Source organism: Nanorana parkeri, unplaced genomic scaffold (assembly GCF_000935625.1).
Source record: "Nanorana parkeri isolate BGI_ZX_2015 unplaced genomic scaffold, ASM93562v1 scaffold349, whole genome shotgun sequence".
NCBI lineage: Eukaryota > Metazoa > Chordata > Amphibia > Anura > Dicroglossidae > Nanorana > Nanorana parkeri.
Window position 1 is genome coordinate 101,210 of NW_017306617.1, and position 19,274 is coordinate 120,483.

Sequence of the window (19,274 nt, forward strand, 5' to 3'; positions counted from 1 at the left end):
CCCCCCCCCCCCCCTTCCTTATGCCTACATGTTTAATAAAGGAATTACCCTTTGCCCGCTGAAAGCAATGTGTGCATAATGCAGATAAAAACCTAGATTAAGATATATTATGTCAGTATAACAGACTGAGTCAATGCAGTTTTGGATTAAAGTAGAAGGGGTTTGCAGTGGTCGCTGCTGCCTCTGGGATGTGCACAGCTTCATTTTGATTCAGCACACTGCAGAAAAGTTACTAGACTTGTGTGAAGCAATGTTAACCTAAATCATGGGCACAATTCTTTTCAGTTTTCACTGGCAGGGGCACTGCAAGCTCTTTGTAGTCTGAATGCAGTGATAAAGGGCAGCATGTAAAGAAACAGCCTTCCATTTAGATACATCTTTCTCCTTGCTGAATAGCTTTGCTCGTCTTGTTCTTGATGGAAGCTGTAGAAGAACTGTAGTCAGTAAATTGTATTAAAAGAAAGACAGAAACACTACAGCTGAATTAAGCACTGCTGGGGCATCACGCTAATTCGTTTCTTAAAGGCCCAGGGCATGTGATGTAACCAAAGAGTTAAATATGCATAAAACGGCATACAGTATTCTGTAATAACCTCCTGTTTGTCTTGTACCATAAAAAAAAGATAATAAAATGTTATGTGTTGGGTTAATTATTATTATTATTATTATCTTGTGCCTGCCCTCTCCATCGGTCTCTTCTTTTGTGTTTTGATAGGTGGACTTTTCATGAAAAATACAATTCAGGAACACAGTGCATTTTTATTTGCTGTGCAGCTGCACAACACCAACCAAAATAACACGGAGAGGCCCTTCCAGCTGTTCCACCATGTAGATCACTTAGACTCATCCAACAGTTTCTCAGTAACCAATGCATGTGAGTACCTTGTGATCTGTGACATAAAGCAATTGTATGTATTATATGTTTCTAGTGATGGAATGTATGACAGGCTTTCTCCATGCTAAAAATTCAATGAAAACATTGTTTTTCAAACCACATTAACAAACAATTAAATATACATTTGGTGAAATTATGGAACTTTTTCTGTACTTGAACTAATGGTTAAGATGTGATGTCAGTGCATATTCTGGAGACTTGTTGAAGGAGAGCCTACTAAGATATTTTCTGTTGTACATATCTAAGATTTACTTGTTTAAGGAGGACCACTCAAATCATAGACTGCAGAAGAAGAAGCCAATCTCTCTTTTTCTCACTCTCTCTAATGAACCCCCACTCCTCCCTCTCTGGCTCTCTCTCATTAACCCTCATTCCTCCCTTTCTGTCTGTCGGTCTCTCTCTTTACTTCCTTTTTTCCTTCTGTCTGTCTTACTCTCCTGGTACCCCCCCTCCTCTCTATCTGTCTCTCTCCCTCTCTAGTTAACCCCCCCATTCCTCCCCCTGTCTCTTTCACTCTCCCTCTGTTGTTAGCCCCCCCCCTACTCCTCCCTCTCTGTCTCTCCTATTAATCACCCCCTCTTCTCGTGTCTCTTTCTTTTGTTACCCTCACTCCTCCCTTTCTGTCAGTCTCCCTCTCTCATTACCCCTCCCCCCGCACTCTTCCCTCTCTGTCACTCTCTCTCTCTTTACCCCCAGTCCTCCCTCTCTGTCTCTCGCTCTATCATTACACCACTCCTCCCTCTGTCTGTCTCTCTCTACCCCCCACTCCTCCCTCTCTCTCTGGATTTCTCTATATTTACCCTCCACCTTTCTCTTTGGCTCCCTATCATTACCCTCATTCCTGCCTATCTTTCTATGGATCGCTTTCTTATTACCCCCACTCCTTCACACCCTCTCTTTCTCTCTTTTCCCCAACACTCTCTCTCCCTGCCTCTCTCTCTTTTTCTCATTTTACCCCACTATTCTCCCATTTTCTTTTTCCCCTATCCCTATTTTCTTTTTTCTGTTATAATGTTTCTCTTTCCTTCTGTTTCGTGCCCTAATTATTACCCTCTCTTCACTATTGTATATTGATTCCACCTTTTGACCTTCTCTTAAGGTCCTCCTCTGTCTGCCTCTCTGTGTCCATCTCTCTGTTTTCTGCCTTCTAAAACTCCCCTAATGTATAGTATATTATAGACATGACTTGTGATGTGAATGGAATGCATCAAATGCAGCATTTACACAGTCTGCATTCGCAACAGCATACACTGGGGAACTGGCCATTCTGTGATAGCTTGCAAATATTTCTGTGCATGAAGGCAAGGTTCTATAGACCATTCTGATGAATGATCTAAATGTTAGGAATACCAGGACCTCATGGTTTATTGCATAGAATTTAATGAGCTCTTCTTCAAGCAGTGCTTGATTCGCTTCTGTGGGCCACATAAAATAATAAGTATGCTGGGGGAAAATATGTGTGAAGTGTTGCTGCATACAGTCTCTCAGGAGCAAATTTATTTGACAGTTTATTTTACAGAAAATATCTGTACATTTATAGTCAACTGTTACCCAGTCCAAAGCTAAAACCCACCAATATGAGGATTCTCAACATACAGATGTTTGCATCCTCTATTTCTTTTTAGTAGACCAGAGGGATTGTTTTTATTAGAAAAGTCATTAACTACACATTTACCTTCTCTGATTTTAAAATTAAAACCAAACCATGCACATGAATCAGTTTAATAGGTCATCACGTTTACTAAATAAAATATTGCTGATTGGCTGCTGTAATGTATTAGTCTTTGTTCATAGAACTTTATACCTTGAAATCATTCTGACTAACGCTTAAAACTAAACCAGCTAGGCAAATTCACATAATATTGACCGTGGGTGCCTTTCTGTTATTAAATTACCCTAAATGAACCCCTTGAAAACACCCAGTGCGCTTACTAGGTGATATAACACAAGGCTTTAATGACTTTTAACTAATACATGTAAAAAAGAAAAAGTTCTTCAAAAGTTCAAACATGTACAGAACGCCTACACAATTTTCAGTGTATTGCTCTTTTTCCTCAATGAATGTTATTTCAATCAAACACTTAAATTCCTTAATCCTTAATCAAAGTAATCCCTTCAAGAGGTTGGCTTTCTAACACCATTTCGCAAATATCAATGAATGGATTAAATTTAAATGCACAAAGCCTTTAGACTTAGTTGTCAGTAATTGATTTCAATCAACAATATTTCACTATGGAAATGAAGGAAATTCCACAAGGTAATTCCACACTAGTTTGCAAGTGTAGTTAAAGGAATGACATGTAAGTGTTGCTTTAGCACAAGCAGAGAGCAGCAGGATAACAATGATTGGTTTATTATTACCAGTAGCATATTAAACAAGAACTTGGGGTATTGCAAATTCTATGGGATGAATTTGGTTAGACTAGCAAAGGGTAACCATGTTTATTAACTTTCAAACACAAAGCAGGCCAAGGCATACTACCGCTAATGGTTGCAGTCATATAAAGCATTCATAGTGTCAAAATGTGCACTTTGAAGAATAAAAAGCATTAATTTTCAAATGTCAGAAAGCTTTTACTTTCTAAAGCTGAAAGTAAAAGGACAACCCAGCATGCAGTCTTCTAGTTTGGGAAACTGTATTTATTTAGAAAAAGTAGAGTTCCAAGACATGAGACTTAATTGTACGCTGTGAATTTCTAACACATAACATCATATGTGTTACTTGGGACCCTTTTTTTCAACGTGAAAGGCATTTTGCCTTTACTGGAGGAAGGTCAATATAAAGTGACTGACACAGCTCCCAAGATGATATAGTTTGTTCACTTTGAGTCTGCTAGAGAAAAAACACTGCTCTCAAGATTTAGAGGGCTCCTGTGTCTGCAATGAAGCCGACAAAGTCTGATACCATTTTAGTGGTGGATTCTTAGTTTTTGGTAAAGAGATACACCTTTGTATTTGATAAGCTTGTCCTTAAAGTCTATAGTGGCTTACTGATCATGGTAATATATTTTGTATTAGAACAATAAACAAATCTGCAAAGGCCCTAAAAATATTAATATTCCCCCAAAATACTTCACCATTATTACACCAAGGAGAGACCAAAAATGTATTGTAAAGAACATTTTAGGGGTTTTATACATAGTTATATAGCATTTTTCCTCAGCACCTTGCAAGGAAAATTGAACTATTCACATCCGTCCTTGTCTCCAGATGAGCTAACAGTCTACTGCCCCAAGTTACACACCAATTGAGTTGATATGGGGGTAATGTTATTAACCAGACAATATCTTTGTAGATTTCCAAGGAAAGCAGAATGTCTGTAAAAACGAAATGGGTCAACCATACAAATGCCATGCAGGTAAGCATTACCTGCATGGAACACAAAAGGAATCAAACACAGATCTGAAAGACAATAATGCTATCCATTTTGCATTCATACATCTATAATAATGCTAAAACAGCCTAATACATTATGGCACTCATTTAATAGAAGAGCAGTGGTTTGTGGTAATGAGTAACAGCCAATCAAAAACAAGCTTTAACTAGTCTACTTGCTTTAATCTGTTGAATTCAGATAAGTTGCTGTTGGTTAGTACACACTATTATTTATTCACTGTTATGAAATAAGGTTATCACTCTTATCTATATTTCCATAAATGACCCATCTATCTTTCTGTACACATAAACACACAGATATACTCACACTGACATGCACATACAAAAACCCACATTCATACTCTTCATAATGCTGACAACCTATTCTCATATCTGCCGGTCTGTTTGTTTATTAAGACACATCTTTTTGCCAATATTATACATTGATGTCATTTACTGACAGTCAAGATGCAGTAGATGCATGAGGCAAATATAGACTGGCCTAAGTGAATAATTGCAGCACGATAGATAAGGCGTTTCACTGCAGCTAACAACTTGGTGACAGTGCCAGAATTAATGTGTATTATGTTAAGGTTGCTTGGATCAAATTTTATTGAAAGAGCCTGCTTGTGTTTTTATGCTGTGCTGTTGTAGTGCCTTCTACTACATCTCCTCAGCCTCTGCAGTGTCAGCTCATTAGCACACAGATCTCATATCCCCTCTCTGCACTGTCATTGCAAAAATTGCTATTGTACACCTTTACAGTCAGCTATGCTCTTGAATTACGCTCTGTTTGCAAGACACATTAAGGGGAAAGAGCTAAAGAACAACAAATGTAACCTCAGGGTTATTTGCTATGGAATATTGCTAACAAAGCAACACCACAAAGCCTATTTTATTCATTAATGCTGAGGATATGGGGAGATTAGCAAGGATCTGTATGTGCAAGAATGGCTTCATTCATCCAAAAAGAGCTGGCAAGTGAGCCTTTATCTGCAGGGCAGGTTTTGACAAGTTTGTCTTGTTTATCTGAACCCTTGCTGCAGATTTAACACACACATAATCATTATTACATTGGAGTAAATAATGTCAAGGAAACCTATACATGAGTTTATAGGTTAAAATATATAGCAATGGTAGTTGATTAGGGCACAAAATAGACAGGTTGAAGAGCACAAATATTATTGCATTGGAATAATAAATAAAATTTGAATCCCTTAGAGGCTGAAAAAAGAGTTGGACTTACCACCTAGAGTCTGTTATTTGCTAGGGATGCAAGGGATTTTCACATTGATTGTGCCACTTAGGATATGTTGGGTTTTACCTGAGAAATGACAAGTGCTTATATCTGTTGGTTATGACTCAGATCCCTGTAATCATTAAGTCTTCATTTACTCTACATAAGCTAGAAGGCAATCATGCTACAGCAGAACAGTGATGCAATGGAGGGTATAAATTACATCAGGACAGGGGAGGGCTTGGCTTGGCATTAGGGGGCATTTGCGCACTAGACCTGCACTAATCAGATATGTTGGGATGGTGTCCCAAAATGGAAATGCTTCACCATTCCAACATGAAACAGGGTGGGACATGCAGTCAGTGACACATGTTGGGCATTTTATAGCCTCCCCATTCAGACCTGTGATCACAGAGTCTAGAGAAGTCTCCCAGCACCAACCTTCGTCATGTGATGCACATATAGCTGATGCTGGAAGATGTAAGAAGATGTATCACAAATTAACCATGATCTTTAGAAAGACCCATCTTTTACCATGCTCATTAATCAGAGCAGCACCATGGCACACTTTATGTGGTACTTTTTCTTTAACCCACCCACCAAAATACCATAAAAAGAAAAAATTTTCGTGTTAGCCCCCAGGCCAAAAGTTTCCTGTGTTCCCACTGCTTTCATATAAAGATCTGCAAGTGCATGGCTGGTCTCAATCAGTCCACAGACTGATATTTTTAACATTCCAACAATAACATGATTTCTTGATATTTGGAATTTATTCCAGCACATAACCCCAGAAAGGTACAACAGTACCATATAAATATTAGTTTTATACTCGTCATAAAACAACTATTATCCAAATACAAAATATACTCTTCAAAGAAAATGGTTCACCAGTGGATGGTAAGGGCCGGATTTACTCCCCCTGCCGCCCAAGGCCAGGTTCCACAATACGCCCCCCCCCCCCGCGCCCACGCCCCTCTGCGCTCTGCCGCCCCGAGGCCGGGCCTCGGTGGCCTTGTGGGAAATCCGGGCCTGTGGATGGTGAGAATAACAGGAGAAATGGATGCTCATCAAACGTATTCTCGACTGGATTATTTCTTTATTCAGCATAAAGATCTTCTTGTTGTATGCTCAGCCTCTGTGGATTCCATTGTGTTGTTGAACCATGCCCCAGTTAATTAGTTAGTTAGTTAATTGTCTGGATATATGAGAGCATTAGCTACTTGGAGTCTGTGCATAAAAAATCGGTAGCTTCTGCCACTCAACCGGAGCTCTTTCAAGATTGTGATACCCTCAATTCTCTTCCTTTTCAATGTAGTAAGCAATGTTTGCTGGTAGGCTGTAGAACGTTTTATGAATACTCTAATAAACCTGGCATACTTATAGTGTGGGCTCTTCATAGTCTGCGGTCTCAAACTGTTGTTTCCTGTATCTGTTCCTCTTCAGGCCATAAGTTGTTCTTTTCTGCCGATATAGCCTCAGAGTTTGCTTCTTTCTACCAATGGCTCTATAATTTGGGCCCTTTGATGACCCTTTCTCAGAGTGCGACCCGCTCCCAGACTGTCAATGATTACCCTGTCCATTCGGGCATGCCCTCTCTTAGTGCAGCAGACCGGGATCTTCTGGAAGCCCCCCTTTATGTGGAAGAGACATTAAACAATCAAAGTGCGGCAAAGCTCTAGGCCTGGACGGCTTTAATTTGGCATATTACTGAATGTTTCCTTCTGTCCTTCTCTCCCCTTTCTTAGTGGCCTATAATTCAGTGCTGCAAGATTCTCCCCTGCCCATAGATTTTCTTAGAGCCTGCATCACGGCAATATAGAAAGTAGACAAAGACCCGTCCCTCTGCGGCAGTTACCGTCCCATTGCGCTGTTGAATGTGGATCTTAAGTTGTCCGTGAAGATGTTGGCTAATCGCCTCTTACCATTCTTGTTGGTCCTCATTCACTACGATCAGGTGGGGTTTGTTGTAGGGATGCTCTGATACCACTTTTAAGACCGAGTACCGATACTTTTTTTCAAGTACTCACCGATACCAATTACCGATACTTTTTCTTAAAGGAACAGGTCACATTTTTTCTAAAGCAATACAAAATCATGATTTTAGGTCAGTTTCTTAATATTATGAAGAACATGAAATGAATATTTATCATGCCATTGCTAACTAAGGCTTGTATCCCCATAGTGGGGAAAATAGATGATCACATGTCCAGACTCCAGACCAGAACACTGTATAGTGTGGCACAGCTATATCCAATTCTGTATAACTGGCTTTATATTATTATTACATTTTTTTATAATATAAAGCCAGGTATGCAGAATTGGATATAGCTGTGCCACACTATACAGTGTTCTGGTCATGTGCTCATCTATTTTCCCCACAAGGGGGATTAAAAAGCCTTAGTTAGCAATATCTACATAATTATTTATTTATTTCATGTCTTTTTAAACAATATTTTATGTAGTTAAACAGCATTTTTGTGCCCTGCCCCACGCGGTGCTGCAGTACTAACCTGCTGTGACGTCTTCTCCGTCTGCTTCAGCCACTCCGTGTCACAGCCTAGTCATCTGCTCCATTCTGACCTCTTCTCCAACGTTTTCGGGTCCTTGAAGTGGCGGACGCGGCAGAGGTACTAGTTTTTTGTATCGGAGTATTTGCACGAGTACGATTACTCATGCAAATACTCGGTATCGTCGCCGATACCGATGCTTGTATCGGAGCATCCCTAGTTTGTTCCCTCTCAGAAAGCACAGGACAACACCATTAGAGCCCTAATGCTATCCATTTGGCTTGGTCTCGGGCGTGTCCGTTGATGTTACTCCCCGCCAGCACGGAAAAGGCTTTTGATAGAATGGACTGGCAATTTATGCTGTCCACCCTTCGCTACATTGGCCTTGGGTCTAATGTGTATAAGTGGGTATCCACCCTATATTCCCATCCATCGGTGCTTGGGGATCCAGACTAGAGCTGCAGCTAATGATTATTTTCAAAACCAATTAGTTAGCCGATTATTAAGTTCGATTAATCGGATAAACAATAAAATAAATATAACCTCCATGCTTCGAAAATAGACACTTTTGCAGGTTGTTGGTAGATCGGAAGTTTTGCTTGATTGATTTCCTTTCAGACAGCAAATTGGATGTTTCCGGGCGCCTTTCATTACCTCGTGTCCCCTCCATTAGATAACTGGTTTGTAATGCAACTTAGACACTTTCTCCTCTCTGTCCCAGGGGTGCGGGAGCTGTCAAGGCCTCTCACTCCCTTTGAATCTTTTTTTTGGAGGGGTTTCTAATTCCACATTCTTTGTCCATGCTCTGTAAAATGCTATTTTCTCCACCCGAGGATTACTGTCCCCCTTTTCTTACCTAGTAGGAGTCCGAGTTGGGCCAAGTGTTCACACCACAGCAGAGGGAGTCCGCCCTATACTTTGCCAATGCATCATCCATTGCAAGCAAGTTCCAAGAATTAAGGTATAAAATCCTGTCCAGGTGGTATAGGGTACCCACAGTCCTTTACCAAATTGACCAAAATGTCTCCCCAATGTGCTGGAGATGCAGTTCGGCCCCTGGGAATATGTCTCACATTTTTTGGTACTGCCCCATGGTTTGCCCCTTCTGAAACTCTGTATGTGAGGTGATCAGGCGTCTGGTTGTGGCTGATCTCTCCGACAACCCCGGAGGCATGCATTTTACATATGACAATACTTTCCACCCCAAGTACAAACGCTCATTGACAGTACATTTACTCAATGCTGCTTGATCATACATCCCTCTACTATGGAGACAAACTCAACCTCCGTCGATACAGATGTGGTTTTCAAAAGTGGAGGAGATCTGTCGGAGGGAAGATCTGACTTCTTCCCTGCACAAAACTGAGGAGCGTTTCCACAGTACTTGGATGCCATTGTTGCGTTTCCGGGCCACATCGGATTACTTTCAGTAGGCCTCTCTGAGTTCAGGAGGATCAGGACTTGGCAACTTATCTTCCTGGCCCGGACCTCTAACTAGATCCATGACAGTTTTGGGGGCTGGTTGGGCGTGATCTTTGTTTTTTACACTGGTGGGGTGGGGGATGTCCCCCACGGAGACCCTGTGGCTCTTGTCCTCTCTCTTTATTCCTCTTATTTCTCTTGTTTATGTCTCTTTGTTCCCTATCCGTCTTCCTGTGTATTTGATCCCCTTTTGCATTGCGTCTTCCTGTGTCACTGTATATTTTCCTTTTTCTCTTTAGTGGGACGTGAGTTTCTCTCTATCCCTCACTTTTTTATTTTTTCCATTGGTAAAAAAACCCCATATACATTCGTTTTGTCCAGGCACGGACCCTTGTGATTGATATTATTTCTTAATATACGAAAATAGTTATTGCCTCTGTTGTTTCTTTTTGACATCATATGGTGTTAACTGTTATAGCGTGAGCTTGGCCTCGTCAGGATGTATTTGTTTTGTACTGACTTGACGTACTTGATTATATTGTATGTTTTTGGAATCGATACCCATGTTTTTGTTATGTGACTACATATGCCTATCCTTGTTGTCTCTGTTTTGTCTCTGATTTTGATTGTTAATAAAAAACAGAAAAAAAGGAGACAAAACAAAAAACAGAATCAGGGAAGGAAGGAGAGAGAGAGAGAAATAAAGAGAGAAATAAAGAGAGGTCAAGAAAGATTTAGAAAGGAGAGACAGAGAAAAAGAATAAAAACTGAGGGGAAAAACAGGATAGGGCAAGAGAGAGAGAAAGAACAAGAGAGAATGACTGATTCATTACAACTGGCTCAAAGAAAATGTAAATAGAAATGGAGTGGTTGTCAATGACCAGTCAAGTCCTAACATTTTATGGAACTATTAACACTACTCATAATGTTTGTTATGGTTTTAAAGCTGATTTCCAGGCAAACCGCTAAATCCACAGATAAAATACAAATAAGGGAGCTGTTTTACCTTCCAAAAGGTTTGTATTTCTGTCCATAAAGGCCTAACATTTACATGGTAATGCCACACATCACAGCCCTGTCTGGCAGGGAAAAATACCAGATTTTTCTGCTGCATTTAAATTGCGTTTATAGGTCTTGACCCTCCCCAAGCTTATGACTGGAAAGTCAAAGAAAAAGCAGGATACTGTTGATATAATCTTTCTGTTACTCTTCTCTCGCCTCCATTCAGCATGTTCCTAGTGGCTCTACCGCTCAGGTGCTGCCAGGAGAGAGAGGACATTGATGTAGAATGTACAAAAACGGGTGGCCACAGGCACCAGATTTTGAGAAGTAGGTATCTGGGAAGGGGAAGTATGGGATTTGTTAGGTTAGGAAGGGGGACAAAAAGAATACTGCCATTTTGTCAAAAAGTGCACTTATTCTTTCAGTTGCAACATGTTTATGGGTAAGATATAAGACAAATTAATGTTGATTTGAATGACACCTCTGTGTTTGAGTTATGAATTCTGAACTCCACGGTGCAATGGCGAAAAGGGAGAAATGTTAAAGGAATGAGAGAGAGGACACATTTGGCAAATACAGGGGAAAGAAAAGGAAGACAGAAGAGGTGGTGATAAAGAAGGAAATAACGATAAAGAGAGCAGGGAAACCTTGGATTAAACAAAAATATTAGCCTTTTCTCAATAAACATTTATAATTATTTACTGAGAACCAATAACTGAAGTCATTTTTATACATAATTTATTACATAAAGATGTATATACACATTGTACAATTATATCTTTACAAGCATACAATATATCTATTACTGTAAATTGCCTATAGATATCAGAGGGTGGTAGGACATGCAATAAAACTAAAACTGCGATTATTTATACCATTCTGTCGGTCAGCAGTGCTTAGCCAAATGTTGGTGTTTATATAAAATCAAAGCATAAGGGACAAGATGAGTAGCTCAGGCAAATGTTATCATCACTGCTTATCTCCGTGAAAACAGAGGCTAGATAACTGAGTTTGCAGCAGTTCCCAGTGTGACTGAGCCTCTCCAGGCACAGAAAAGTTTCTATGTCACCTTTGTTGCTCCACAATGAACATATCAAAAAGCATAGACAAAGAAAGACCATAGATGTGACATCAGAATACATGATCAAGTGCATAGGTAACACGGGGAAGTGTCCCTGCACTGGTCCTGTAGCCATACTGAGCACCTGTCATCTAACACATCCAGTCAGCAGTCTCTGCATTATGGTAAGTTCACAGTGATGGGAAAAGGGTGAGGGGAGGAAAAAGCTGGTCCCCAATCCGAAATATCCATTGAAGCTCTAACCTTGGTAGCTACATCCCTTGGGGGAAATGCTAATGATCAGGACAGGTTTGCTAACTTACCCATTTAATGATTATTGCTTCCACAAGTAGGCTGCTAGTGGTTGTGCACAGGACCAATGGACATAAAATATTTGTTCTGCTGTCATGTCTGTGATTAGCTTTACATTGTAACACCTTTACTATACTGTATTTTGTATATGAATAGCACAGTTCCTTATGCCTGGAGCTCTTGACTTTGCCACCCTCTGAAGTAGAATAGAAAATGTTTTCCGATGGCCATACACTACATTCAGTAGTCAGTGAGGTCAATATAATTCTGACTCTCTCCATCTCAGCTGTTGGACAATTTAAAGGGATTTTAACTAAAAAGAATAGAAGGTAAGATGAGTCTGTTTGGTATAATTTATGGAATAATTATATACTAGAAAGCTCTGAGTAATAATTTACTGGTGTTACGCTCTCCCACACATTATAGTCCTTTGGAGTGTATGTAAAGGACATACACTCGGTGTATGTGCATGTTTTTTGATTTGGATAGATTAGGGAAGATTGTGAGGGAAAATCCAAAGAAAGTGAGTTGGAATCCCAAAACGTTTGCGTTGCCACCAAAGTAAGAGGTGAGAGAAAGTCTTTGAATGGGGACAACTAGATTTCCTCTTATTTGCTATTGCACCTTTAGGACAGAAAATAAAGGAATATTCCCCTGGCTTGATTAGGACAAAAAATACCTGAGAGAGGTCCTAGATAGAGGTCCTCTTGACCTATTCTTGAACAAGGCTGTATGCACACTTTTGTAACCCCTTGTGGTTCTTTACCACATGTGTATTATTGAGTGTTATGTTATAAAGGTGTATTGTTTCGACGCACCCCATTCATTATAAATTGGCTTCCAACGCAATGCAATGGATCAGAAATGCACATGACCCTTTATGATAAAGCAAAGCATGGTATGTGCATTGTAGTGGGCTGGTGTGCATTGTCCTCTACTGTACGGTGCATTAGGTTGCTATTTATAATTAATTGCACTGCAATGAATCGAACAGGTGCATTGCCAGGGATTGTGGTAATCTGCTCATTTTACTGCACAATGCCACAATGCTTTCTAAATATTTTTCCCTCCATTCTTTAAAGCCCACCTCCAGGTACAAATAGCTTACCAGGGTTAAAGCAGTTGAAAACTCAGTTGCCTCAGAAGCCAACTCTTCTCAGGTATGCTTTCTTCTTTCTTCCCCACAAACCTTCTTCTTTACATGTTGTGAATAGTAATACTCCCGCTGTACTTCCAGGCTGCTTGGATATAAGTGCTGCAGGTCTCGTAGACCCAAGTGCTACAGTTTTGTCTCTGCCTCGCTCTCAGCTAAATACTGACTATTTAGTAATAAGATTATGTTCAAGAGGGGAAGGCCCTACAGCCACAACCCATAAAGCAATATGTGGACAAAAGAGACAGTTCCGAAGCCAGAAGGCTAAGGGTTAGAAGTCATGGAGGGCTTTTTAAGCAATTATAGGACCTTCAGAGGTTGAAGGCCCTATAATTGCCTAAAAAGCCCTCCAGCCCTTAGCCTTCTGGCTTCAGAACTGTCTCTTTTGTCCACATAAATACTGACTATTGCTGAAAATATCTAGCATATATCATATTATTGTTGCATAATGGAATTTATTGCATTTAACCACCTACAAAATGTACATTCTACCTTTTCCACTGTAACCTATTTGCTTGTGTCTGTTAAAGGGAAATATCCCCAGTGAGGACACTTACAAATGTGACAGAAGCTCTGATTCTTATCCACTCTCTCCAACAGATTGCTAGAATTGGGCTCAAATCTGTTTGATCTGTTTTACTCCTTTTTATTGTTAATTCAATACAAGAAACATAAACATGCTAATGATGTCAATAGTAAATACTACGAGAATGTAAAGTATGTTTTCGATTTGATTCAAGTATGCATTCATATACATAAAATATGGCTTAGTGTATACAGTTTGAGTTTGTTTTTTAACATTAAGGAAAATTGGTCATAAGAGATATTTAGGCTGCTAATGCTCAGTTCTCCTTCTCTGTGCAGAGTGGCAGCAAGTGCCAGCTTTCTGTGTTCCAGCACCAAACACTGTAGTTATGCCATCTTTATAGGATAGAGTGATCTCCTGCCCAACAGTGACAGCATAGTTACTGTTTAATTACAGAATGCAGAGCAGCAGTGCAGGAAAGGAACTTGTTAACAGATAAGTAGCCACTGAACACCAAAGTAAGGATATGGTTTAATATTGCTCTCACTGACACTGACAATGAGGTTTGTTTTACTCCCATTTTGAGGTTAATGTTGCTCCCACTGACCTACAATAAGGCTTTTTTCTTACTAGCCCTGACAATGTGGCTACATTTTGCTCCAATTAGCACAAATGGTGGGACTTTTTACTTGAAATGTTGACAGCTTTGTATATGGTGTCCTCAAAAATATGCAAAGCAACATCACAATGTTTTACGTAAACTGTCAAATTCCTTGTTTCCTTTTCTTTAAAAGGAACATCAGAACATAAAAGCTAATTACTCCTTGGTTGCTGCAGGAAATATCAAATTCCCATGCCTAAGTCTTCACAAGTTTGCCATATGATGTTTCCAAGCTACTACTCCACTCCTAGCTTCTTGGAAGTGAGTAATATGATATCTTATGCAGCCCCAGACATTTAAACCCTGAGCTAGTAACTTTTTAGCCCTTTTAGTTTGTTTTCAGGGAGTGTCCGCATTCGACCTATTCGTATTTTTGTTTTGTTTTTTTGCTTTTCTCTTCTCTTTTCTTTTCTCTTCTTTATTTTTCCTTTCTCTCCTTTTCTTTATCCTCTTTCATGTCTATTCTCTCTTCTTTTCTATTCTATTTCTATTTATGTCTTCCCCCTTTGTTTTTGTCTTGTTCATATGCTTTTTCTTCTTTTGCGCCATTCCTTCTAGCGCCTCCTTTTTTCTTTCTTTATTCTTTTTCTAGTCTGCTTTTCCTTTTTCCCCTTTCAAGGAGTTAGTCTTGTAATCATCTGAACAACCGGCTTTCTGGCACTTGTCCCTCTGAGTCGGGACCCGTTTATTGGTGGAGCTGTGAGGGAACATTATAATATCCTTATCCCTTTTCTCCAGTTTACACATAATACCTTTATGCTGCGTCTGCTAATTGTTTGTTTGAAAGTTAATACAAGTTTGTGAAAGAAAATAAATCTGATTTAACCCAGAAATGTTAACCCATGAATGCTGATAGAAACACTCATTGACAGGTAAGATTACCATTAGTCCTATAACCTGATCAAAGTTTAAAAGCAAACATCAGATTAGTTTAATGAGAAAAAATTGTTTTGAAAATCATTTGCATTTTGTAAATGGCATGGTTGTAAACCGTCAGACAACTAGGTGGTACAACAACATGTACATTTTATACAGTTAAATATGTCACTAATGAAAATATATATTTTCACTTCCTAAGCATGGTGATGTAATTATGCTCAAGCTGTAATACTATTACAATATGTTAAGAAAACGTTGCATAAAATTGATTGGGTCACTGTATGTAAAACTCCTAATAGCAAAGCAGTGCATTATTTGATTTTGGGAAAACCTAAGGGCAAAACACAAAAAGAAATACCCAACACATAGTGCACTATGCATTAAAAAATAGATAATTGTAGCTTGTCGCTGTGGTACATTAAAAATATATAAGGTAGACAACGTTTTGGAAGAAGCATATCCAATATGCACAATTCTGTAATTTTAGACATATATGTATGTATATTTTGAAGTCCAGCTACAGCTTTGCTCCACAATTTCAGTCATACTACAGATGAATTGTAAGCTTCATTGTATGTTAAATGCAGATCTCCTCACCCTGAAAATATATTAAATAATGCATGTGCTGCAAGGTCATCATGAAGCATACTTGACACACAATTTCCCCCTTACATTTACTAGTTCACCTTGGCTGAAGTAGACGTATATATTTGATGTAATCACTTTAGCACTGGGGCTGTAAAACTCCAATCTTGGTCTCTCAGACAAGTAATTTTAAGTATACACTTTAATTTAGCTCTACAATAAGATTTAATGCAGAGCAAGGAAATTGTATTTGCAGCATTGGTTTCATGCGTCTGAGAAAGACATTGCTTTGCTGATAACATTAAATATAAAAGAAAATACATTATGCATTGCTGCTCGTTTGTTTAGCTGCTCTTTAGATGTTGTTAATTGGAAACAGAAATTTAAGGCTTTTGTAATTAATAGATTAAACCACAATGCTGTGTATTTAACTGCGGCAAGCTTGTTGGCTAGCACTTGGCTTGCTTACCTTCTGCAGTGTTTATCATCTTGGCGCAAAGGAACAAAATGAACACAGCTGCCACTGGGCAGAGAGAATGAAACAGGGTGTTTAGACTATTATGCTGGACATGAAATATTTCTATAACCCTACATCTGTACTCTGTTCATGAATTATTTACTTCTTCTAAGAAATCCATAACATAAAAAAATCCTAATAGTTCACATATGGCTTTCCTCAAGGAACATATCCAATTTCATCTTCAATTTCATTACAAAATTTACAGAAGTGAATAACAACTCCCACTGGAGGCATGTTCTCTAGTCTGATCAGTCTTTAGGTAAGACAGCATTTTTCATTTAGCCATTTTCACCCACTGACTTTAAAATGTTGGCTTTATAAGCCATCAACAAAATTGTTTTAATAGGTTTTGCGATTTTACATTGAAATAATATAAAATGACATTGTAAACATTAAACTTCACATCTTTCTTTATAGAAGTTTTCCTAAATAAATAAACAATAATTGCTCACTGTACTCAGTCTAACCAAATGCTACCTGTTGGAATGGCAGTACAAAGGTTGGGATTGTTGAAGTTCCAAGCTTTGCATTGTGCCCACATTATTTTGTGTGGTTCAAGAGCCCTCTCTGTTGTAATAATAGTGATGCTAATAACCTACAAGTGAAAAAAAAGACCTGCAACTGAACTTCCAGGCAACATGAATGTATTTCTAAATGCTCAGCTCTTTTAATTGGTTTATGAATTAAGCATATGATATTAACAAGCAACTAGTTCCCTTTACAAATTCATGTAAGGACTTCAAGCAAACAATGGGGTAATGGGTCAGTAAAATTTTATAGGAAATAACAGTTGTCCTGCTGATAAGAAACAGTGGCTTCCAAAAGCAGGATCGGCAATATGCTGAAAAAGCTGAACATCCTGGAAATTGGGAACATTAAATAATCCAGTAGAATCACAGTGGGTTTATTAGGGTGTGGGTGGAATGTGCCAACTGGTGTTACTCTATAGAGATCGCCATTGATTTGTTCCTTTCTAAAATTGCCCTATTAGGGCTGTAATCGGGGCATAAAACTATAAGCTCTACTACATTAAAATGAGTTGCTGTAATTTTTTAGAATTTTTTTTTTTGCTGTGAAAAGTTCTTTAAATAATTGACTTGTTTCACTGTGAGTTTATACAGTAAAGATATTCTGTTGTTGTCAAAGATCTCTTTAGAACATTTCTTACTATCACACCGCCTACATCTTTTCTGTTATGATTCATGCTCTGTAATTCTGATATAATTAAAAAGTAACAGCAGAAGTGGTGTTATAGTTCCTTTATAAAACTGTGTAGGACTGTAATAAATTGACTGGAATGAAGTGATGGCATGTCACTTCCTGTTCCAGCACAAAGCCAGAGTATATAGTTTGGTAACTGGACAAGAATTATACTATTATTGCATTCGCATGATCTTTTTTGGGGACATTAGGGTTGATTTACTAAAGAGGTATGGGCTGTTTACTTAGCAAAGTGAATTTCCACTTTGCATAGGAATTTTCTCCTAACTTAGTGAATGAAATAAAGTTCTGCTGACTTCAATCATCCAATTATTTGCAAAAGTCTAGTTTTATATAGAGATGCCCCAAATTAGTGCGTTATTGACATAAGGTAATTTGCATATGGATTGCAAATCCATAAATGCATATATGCATATGAACAAAAACATTCTACACATAGTTCACTTTTTGTGCAATGGTTTAAAAATAGATTTTTAAAAGTTCTAATTTGTAAAGATGTATAAAAATTAAAGTTTAATTGTGAACTTTAAAATGTAAACCGTAACTCCAGACCGAAGATAGACAGGACACAATTAATGCTGCTCTGTATTAATTAATACATTATCAACTGTATTTTTTCTTGCACGTAATGTAAATACATACTTTATTTTGGTATCAGTCCCCTGTACATCAGAGCTCAGACTGGGTAATAGAGAAGCCAACCATGTTTGTGCTGCAGTGCTCATGTGCTAACAAGGTACCTGCTAATAGGGGAGAGATGAGCGACAGGCAGATGAGCTTATCAGTCAGTTCAGCTTCCAGTCCCAAGACCTGTAAGAGTTACTTAATTGCAGGAGAGAAAAATCAGATCTCCTGACCTGCCAAACTGTACTGTGCTACGTGGCAGAGCTGTGTAAATCTTAGTACTGGATAGAAAATAAATTGTTTTGTAAGGTAAAACAGATCCCTTGATCTTAGTATTTAGTGGTTTGACTAAAGTTGGTTTAATAAAACTGAAGGAAAGAAAATAATACAAAAGTGGAGTTGTTGCTGAAAGCATGCATTCAGATCTCACCCTTATTTTATAGAAAACATGAAACAAGATCTGGTTGCTATAGGCTGGTTTTAATGAATCCCTCCCTTTGTTCTCTATAGATAATAATAAGTTTGCTATAATTACACTTAATCTGGTGCATATAAGAGGATTTTCTCTCAATTTTCATTAATATACGAAACACACCACTTTAAAAAACGCGTGAAAAATACTTGTCACTGCAGTAAATTTCCAATTATAAATAGCTTATGCTTTTCATTTTCATAGGAAATACAATTTTCAGTTGAAGATAAAAATTAATAGAAAATTGAATTATCAACTCTGAAGTCAGCTTTTTTTCTGTCTGACAGGCATTAAGGAATAATGATAGCAAATCGATAGCCATGTGTATGCTGCTGCAGCCTATCATTTGTTTCCCCCAAAAAGAAAAGGGTTAATTAGTTGCTGTAGTGAAAAGTCTTGAATACACTTAAAACCAGCCATGGAAACATTATTTTCTTCTTGAAAGGAACTCATTACCTGACTGCGGTCTAGAAATGTTCAAGCCATTTAACGTGTCCACCATTTTACTGCATTGCCATTGAAGCAACATAATGGCACAATAAGAAACAACACACACACAATGGCATTAGATAGGAATGAGGATCTTTTCTCAAATCCTGCTTATTGATTTTCACTAAAACAGTGTGGTTAGTGACCTAGATTAGTCAATAGGGTCAAAGTATTTCAAGCACCATCTGCTGCTGAAGGTGAAAGTTTATATAATATCAAATATATATTATGAAAAATATTGTTGCTCTCACGTTTAATCTAATGCATAGTTCACAGAAAGCATGAACTCATTTTGAGTTATATTTGTAAGCTAACGTTTTTAGTATGGTTCTTT

General features: G+C 38.4%; 1 protein-coding gene across 2 annotated transcripts in view; it reads left to right on the plus strand.

Annotated features, from left to right (window-relative positions):
• GRIA3 (glutamate ionotropic receptor AMPA type subunit 3) overlaps positions 1-19,274 on the plus strand; it is a 240,127-nt gene that overhangs the window by 465 nt on the left and 220,388 nt on the right. For both annotated transcript variants that reach the window (XM_018558629.1, XM_018558630.1), the window contains exon 2: positions 716-874. In XM_018558629.1, coding sequence (XP_018414131.1) covers positions 716-874 — 159 coding nt within the window. The remainder of the gene's footprint in view (positions 1-715; positions 875-19,274) is intronic.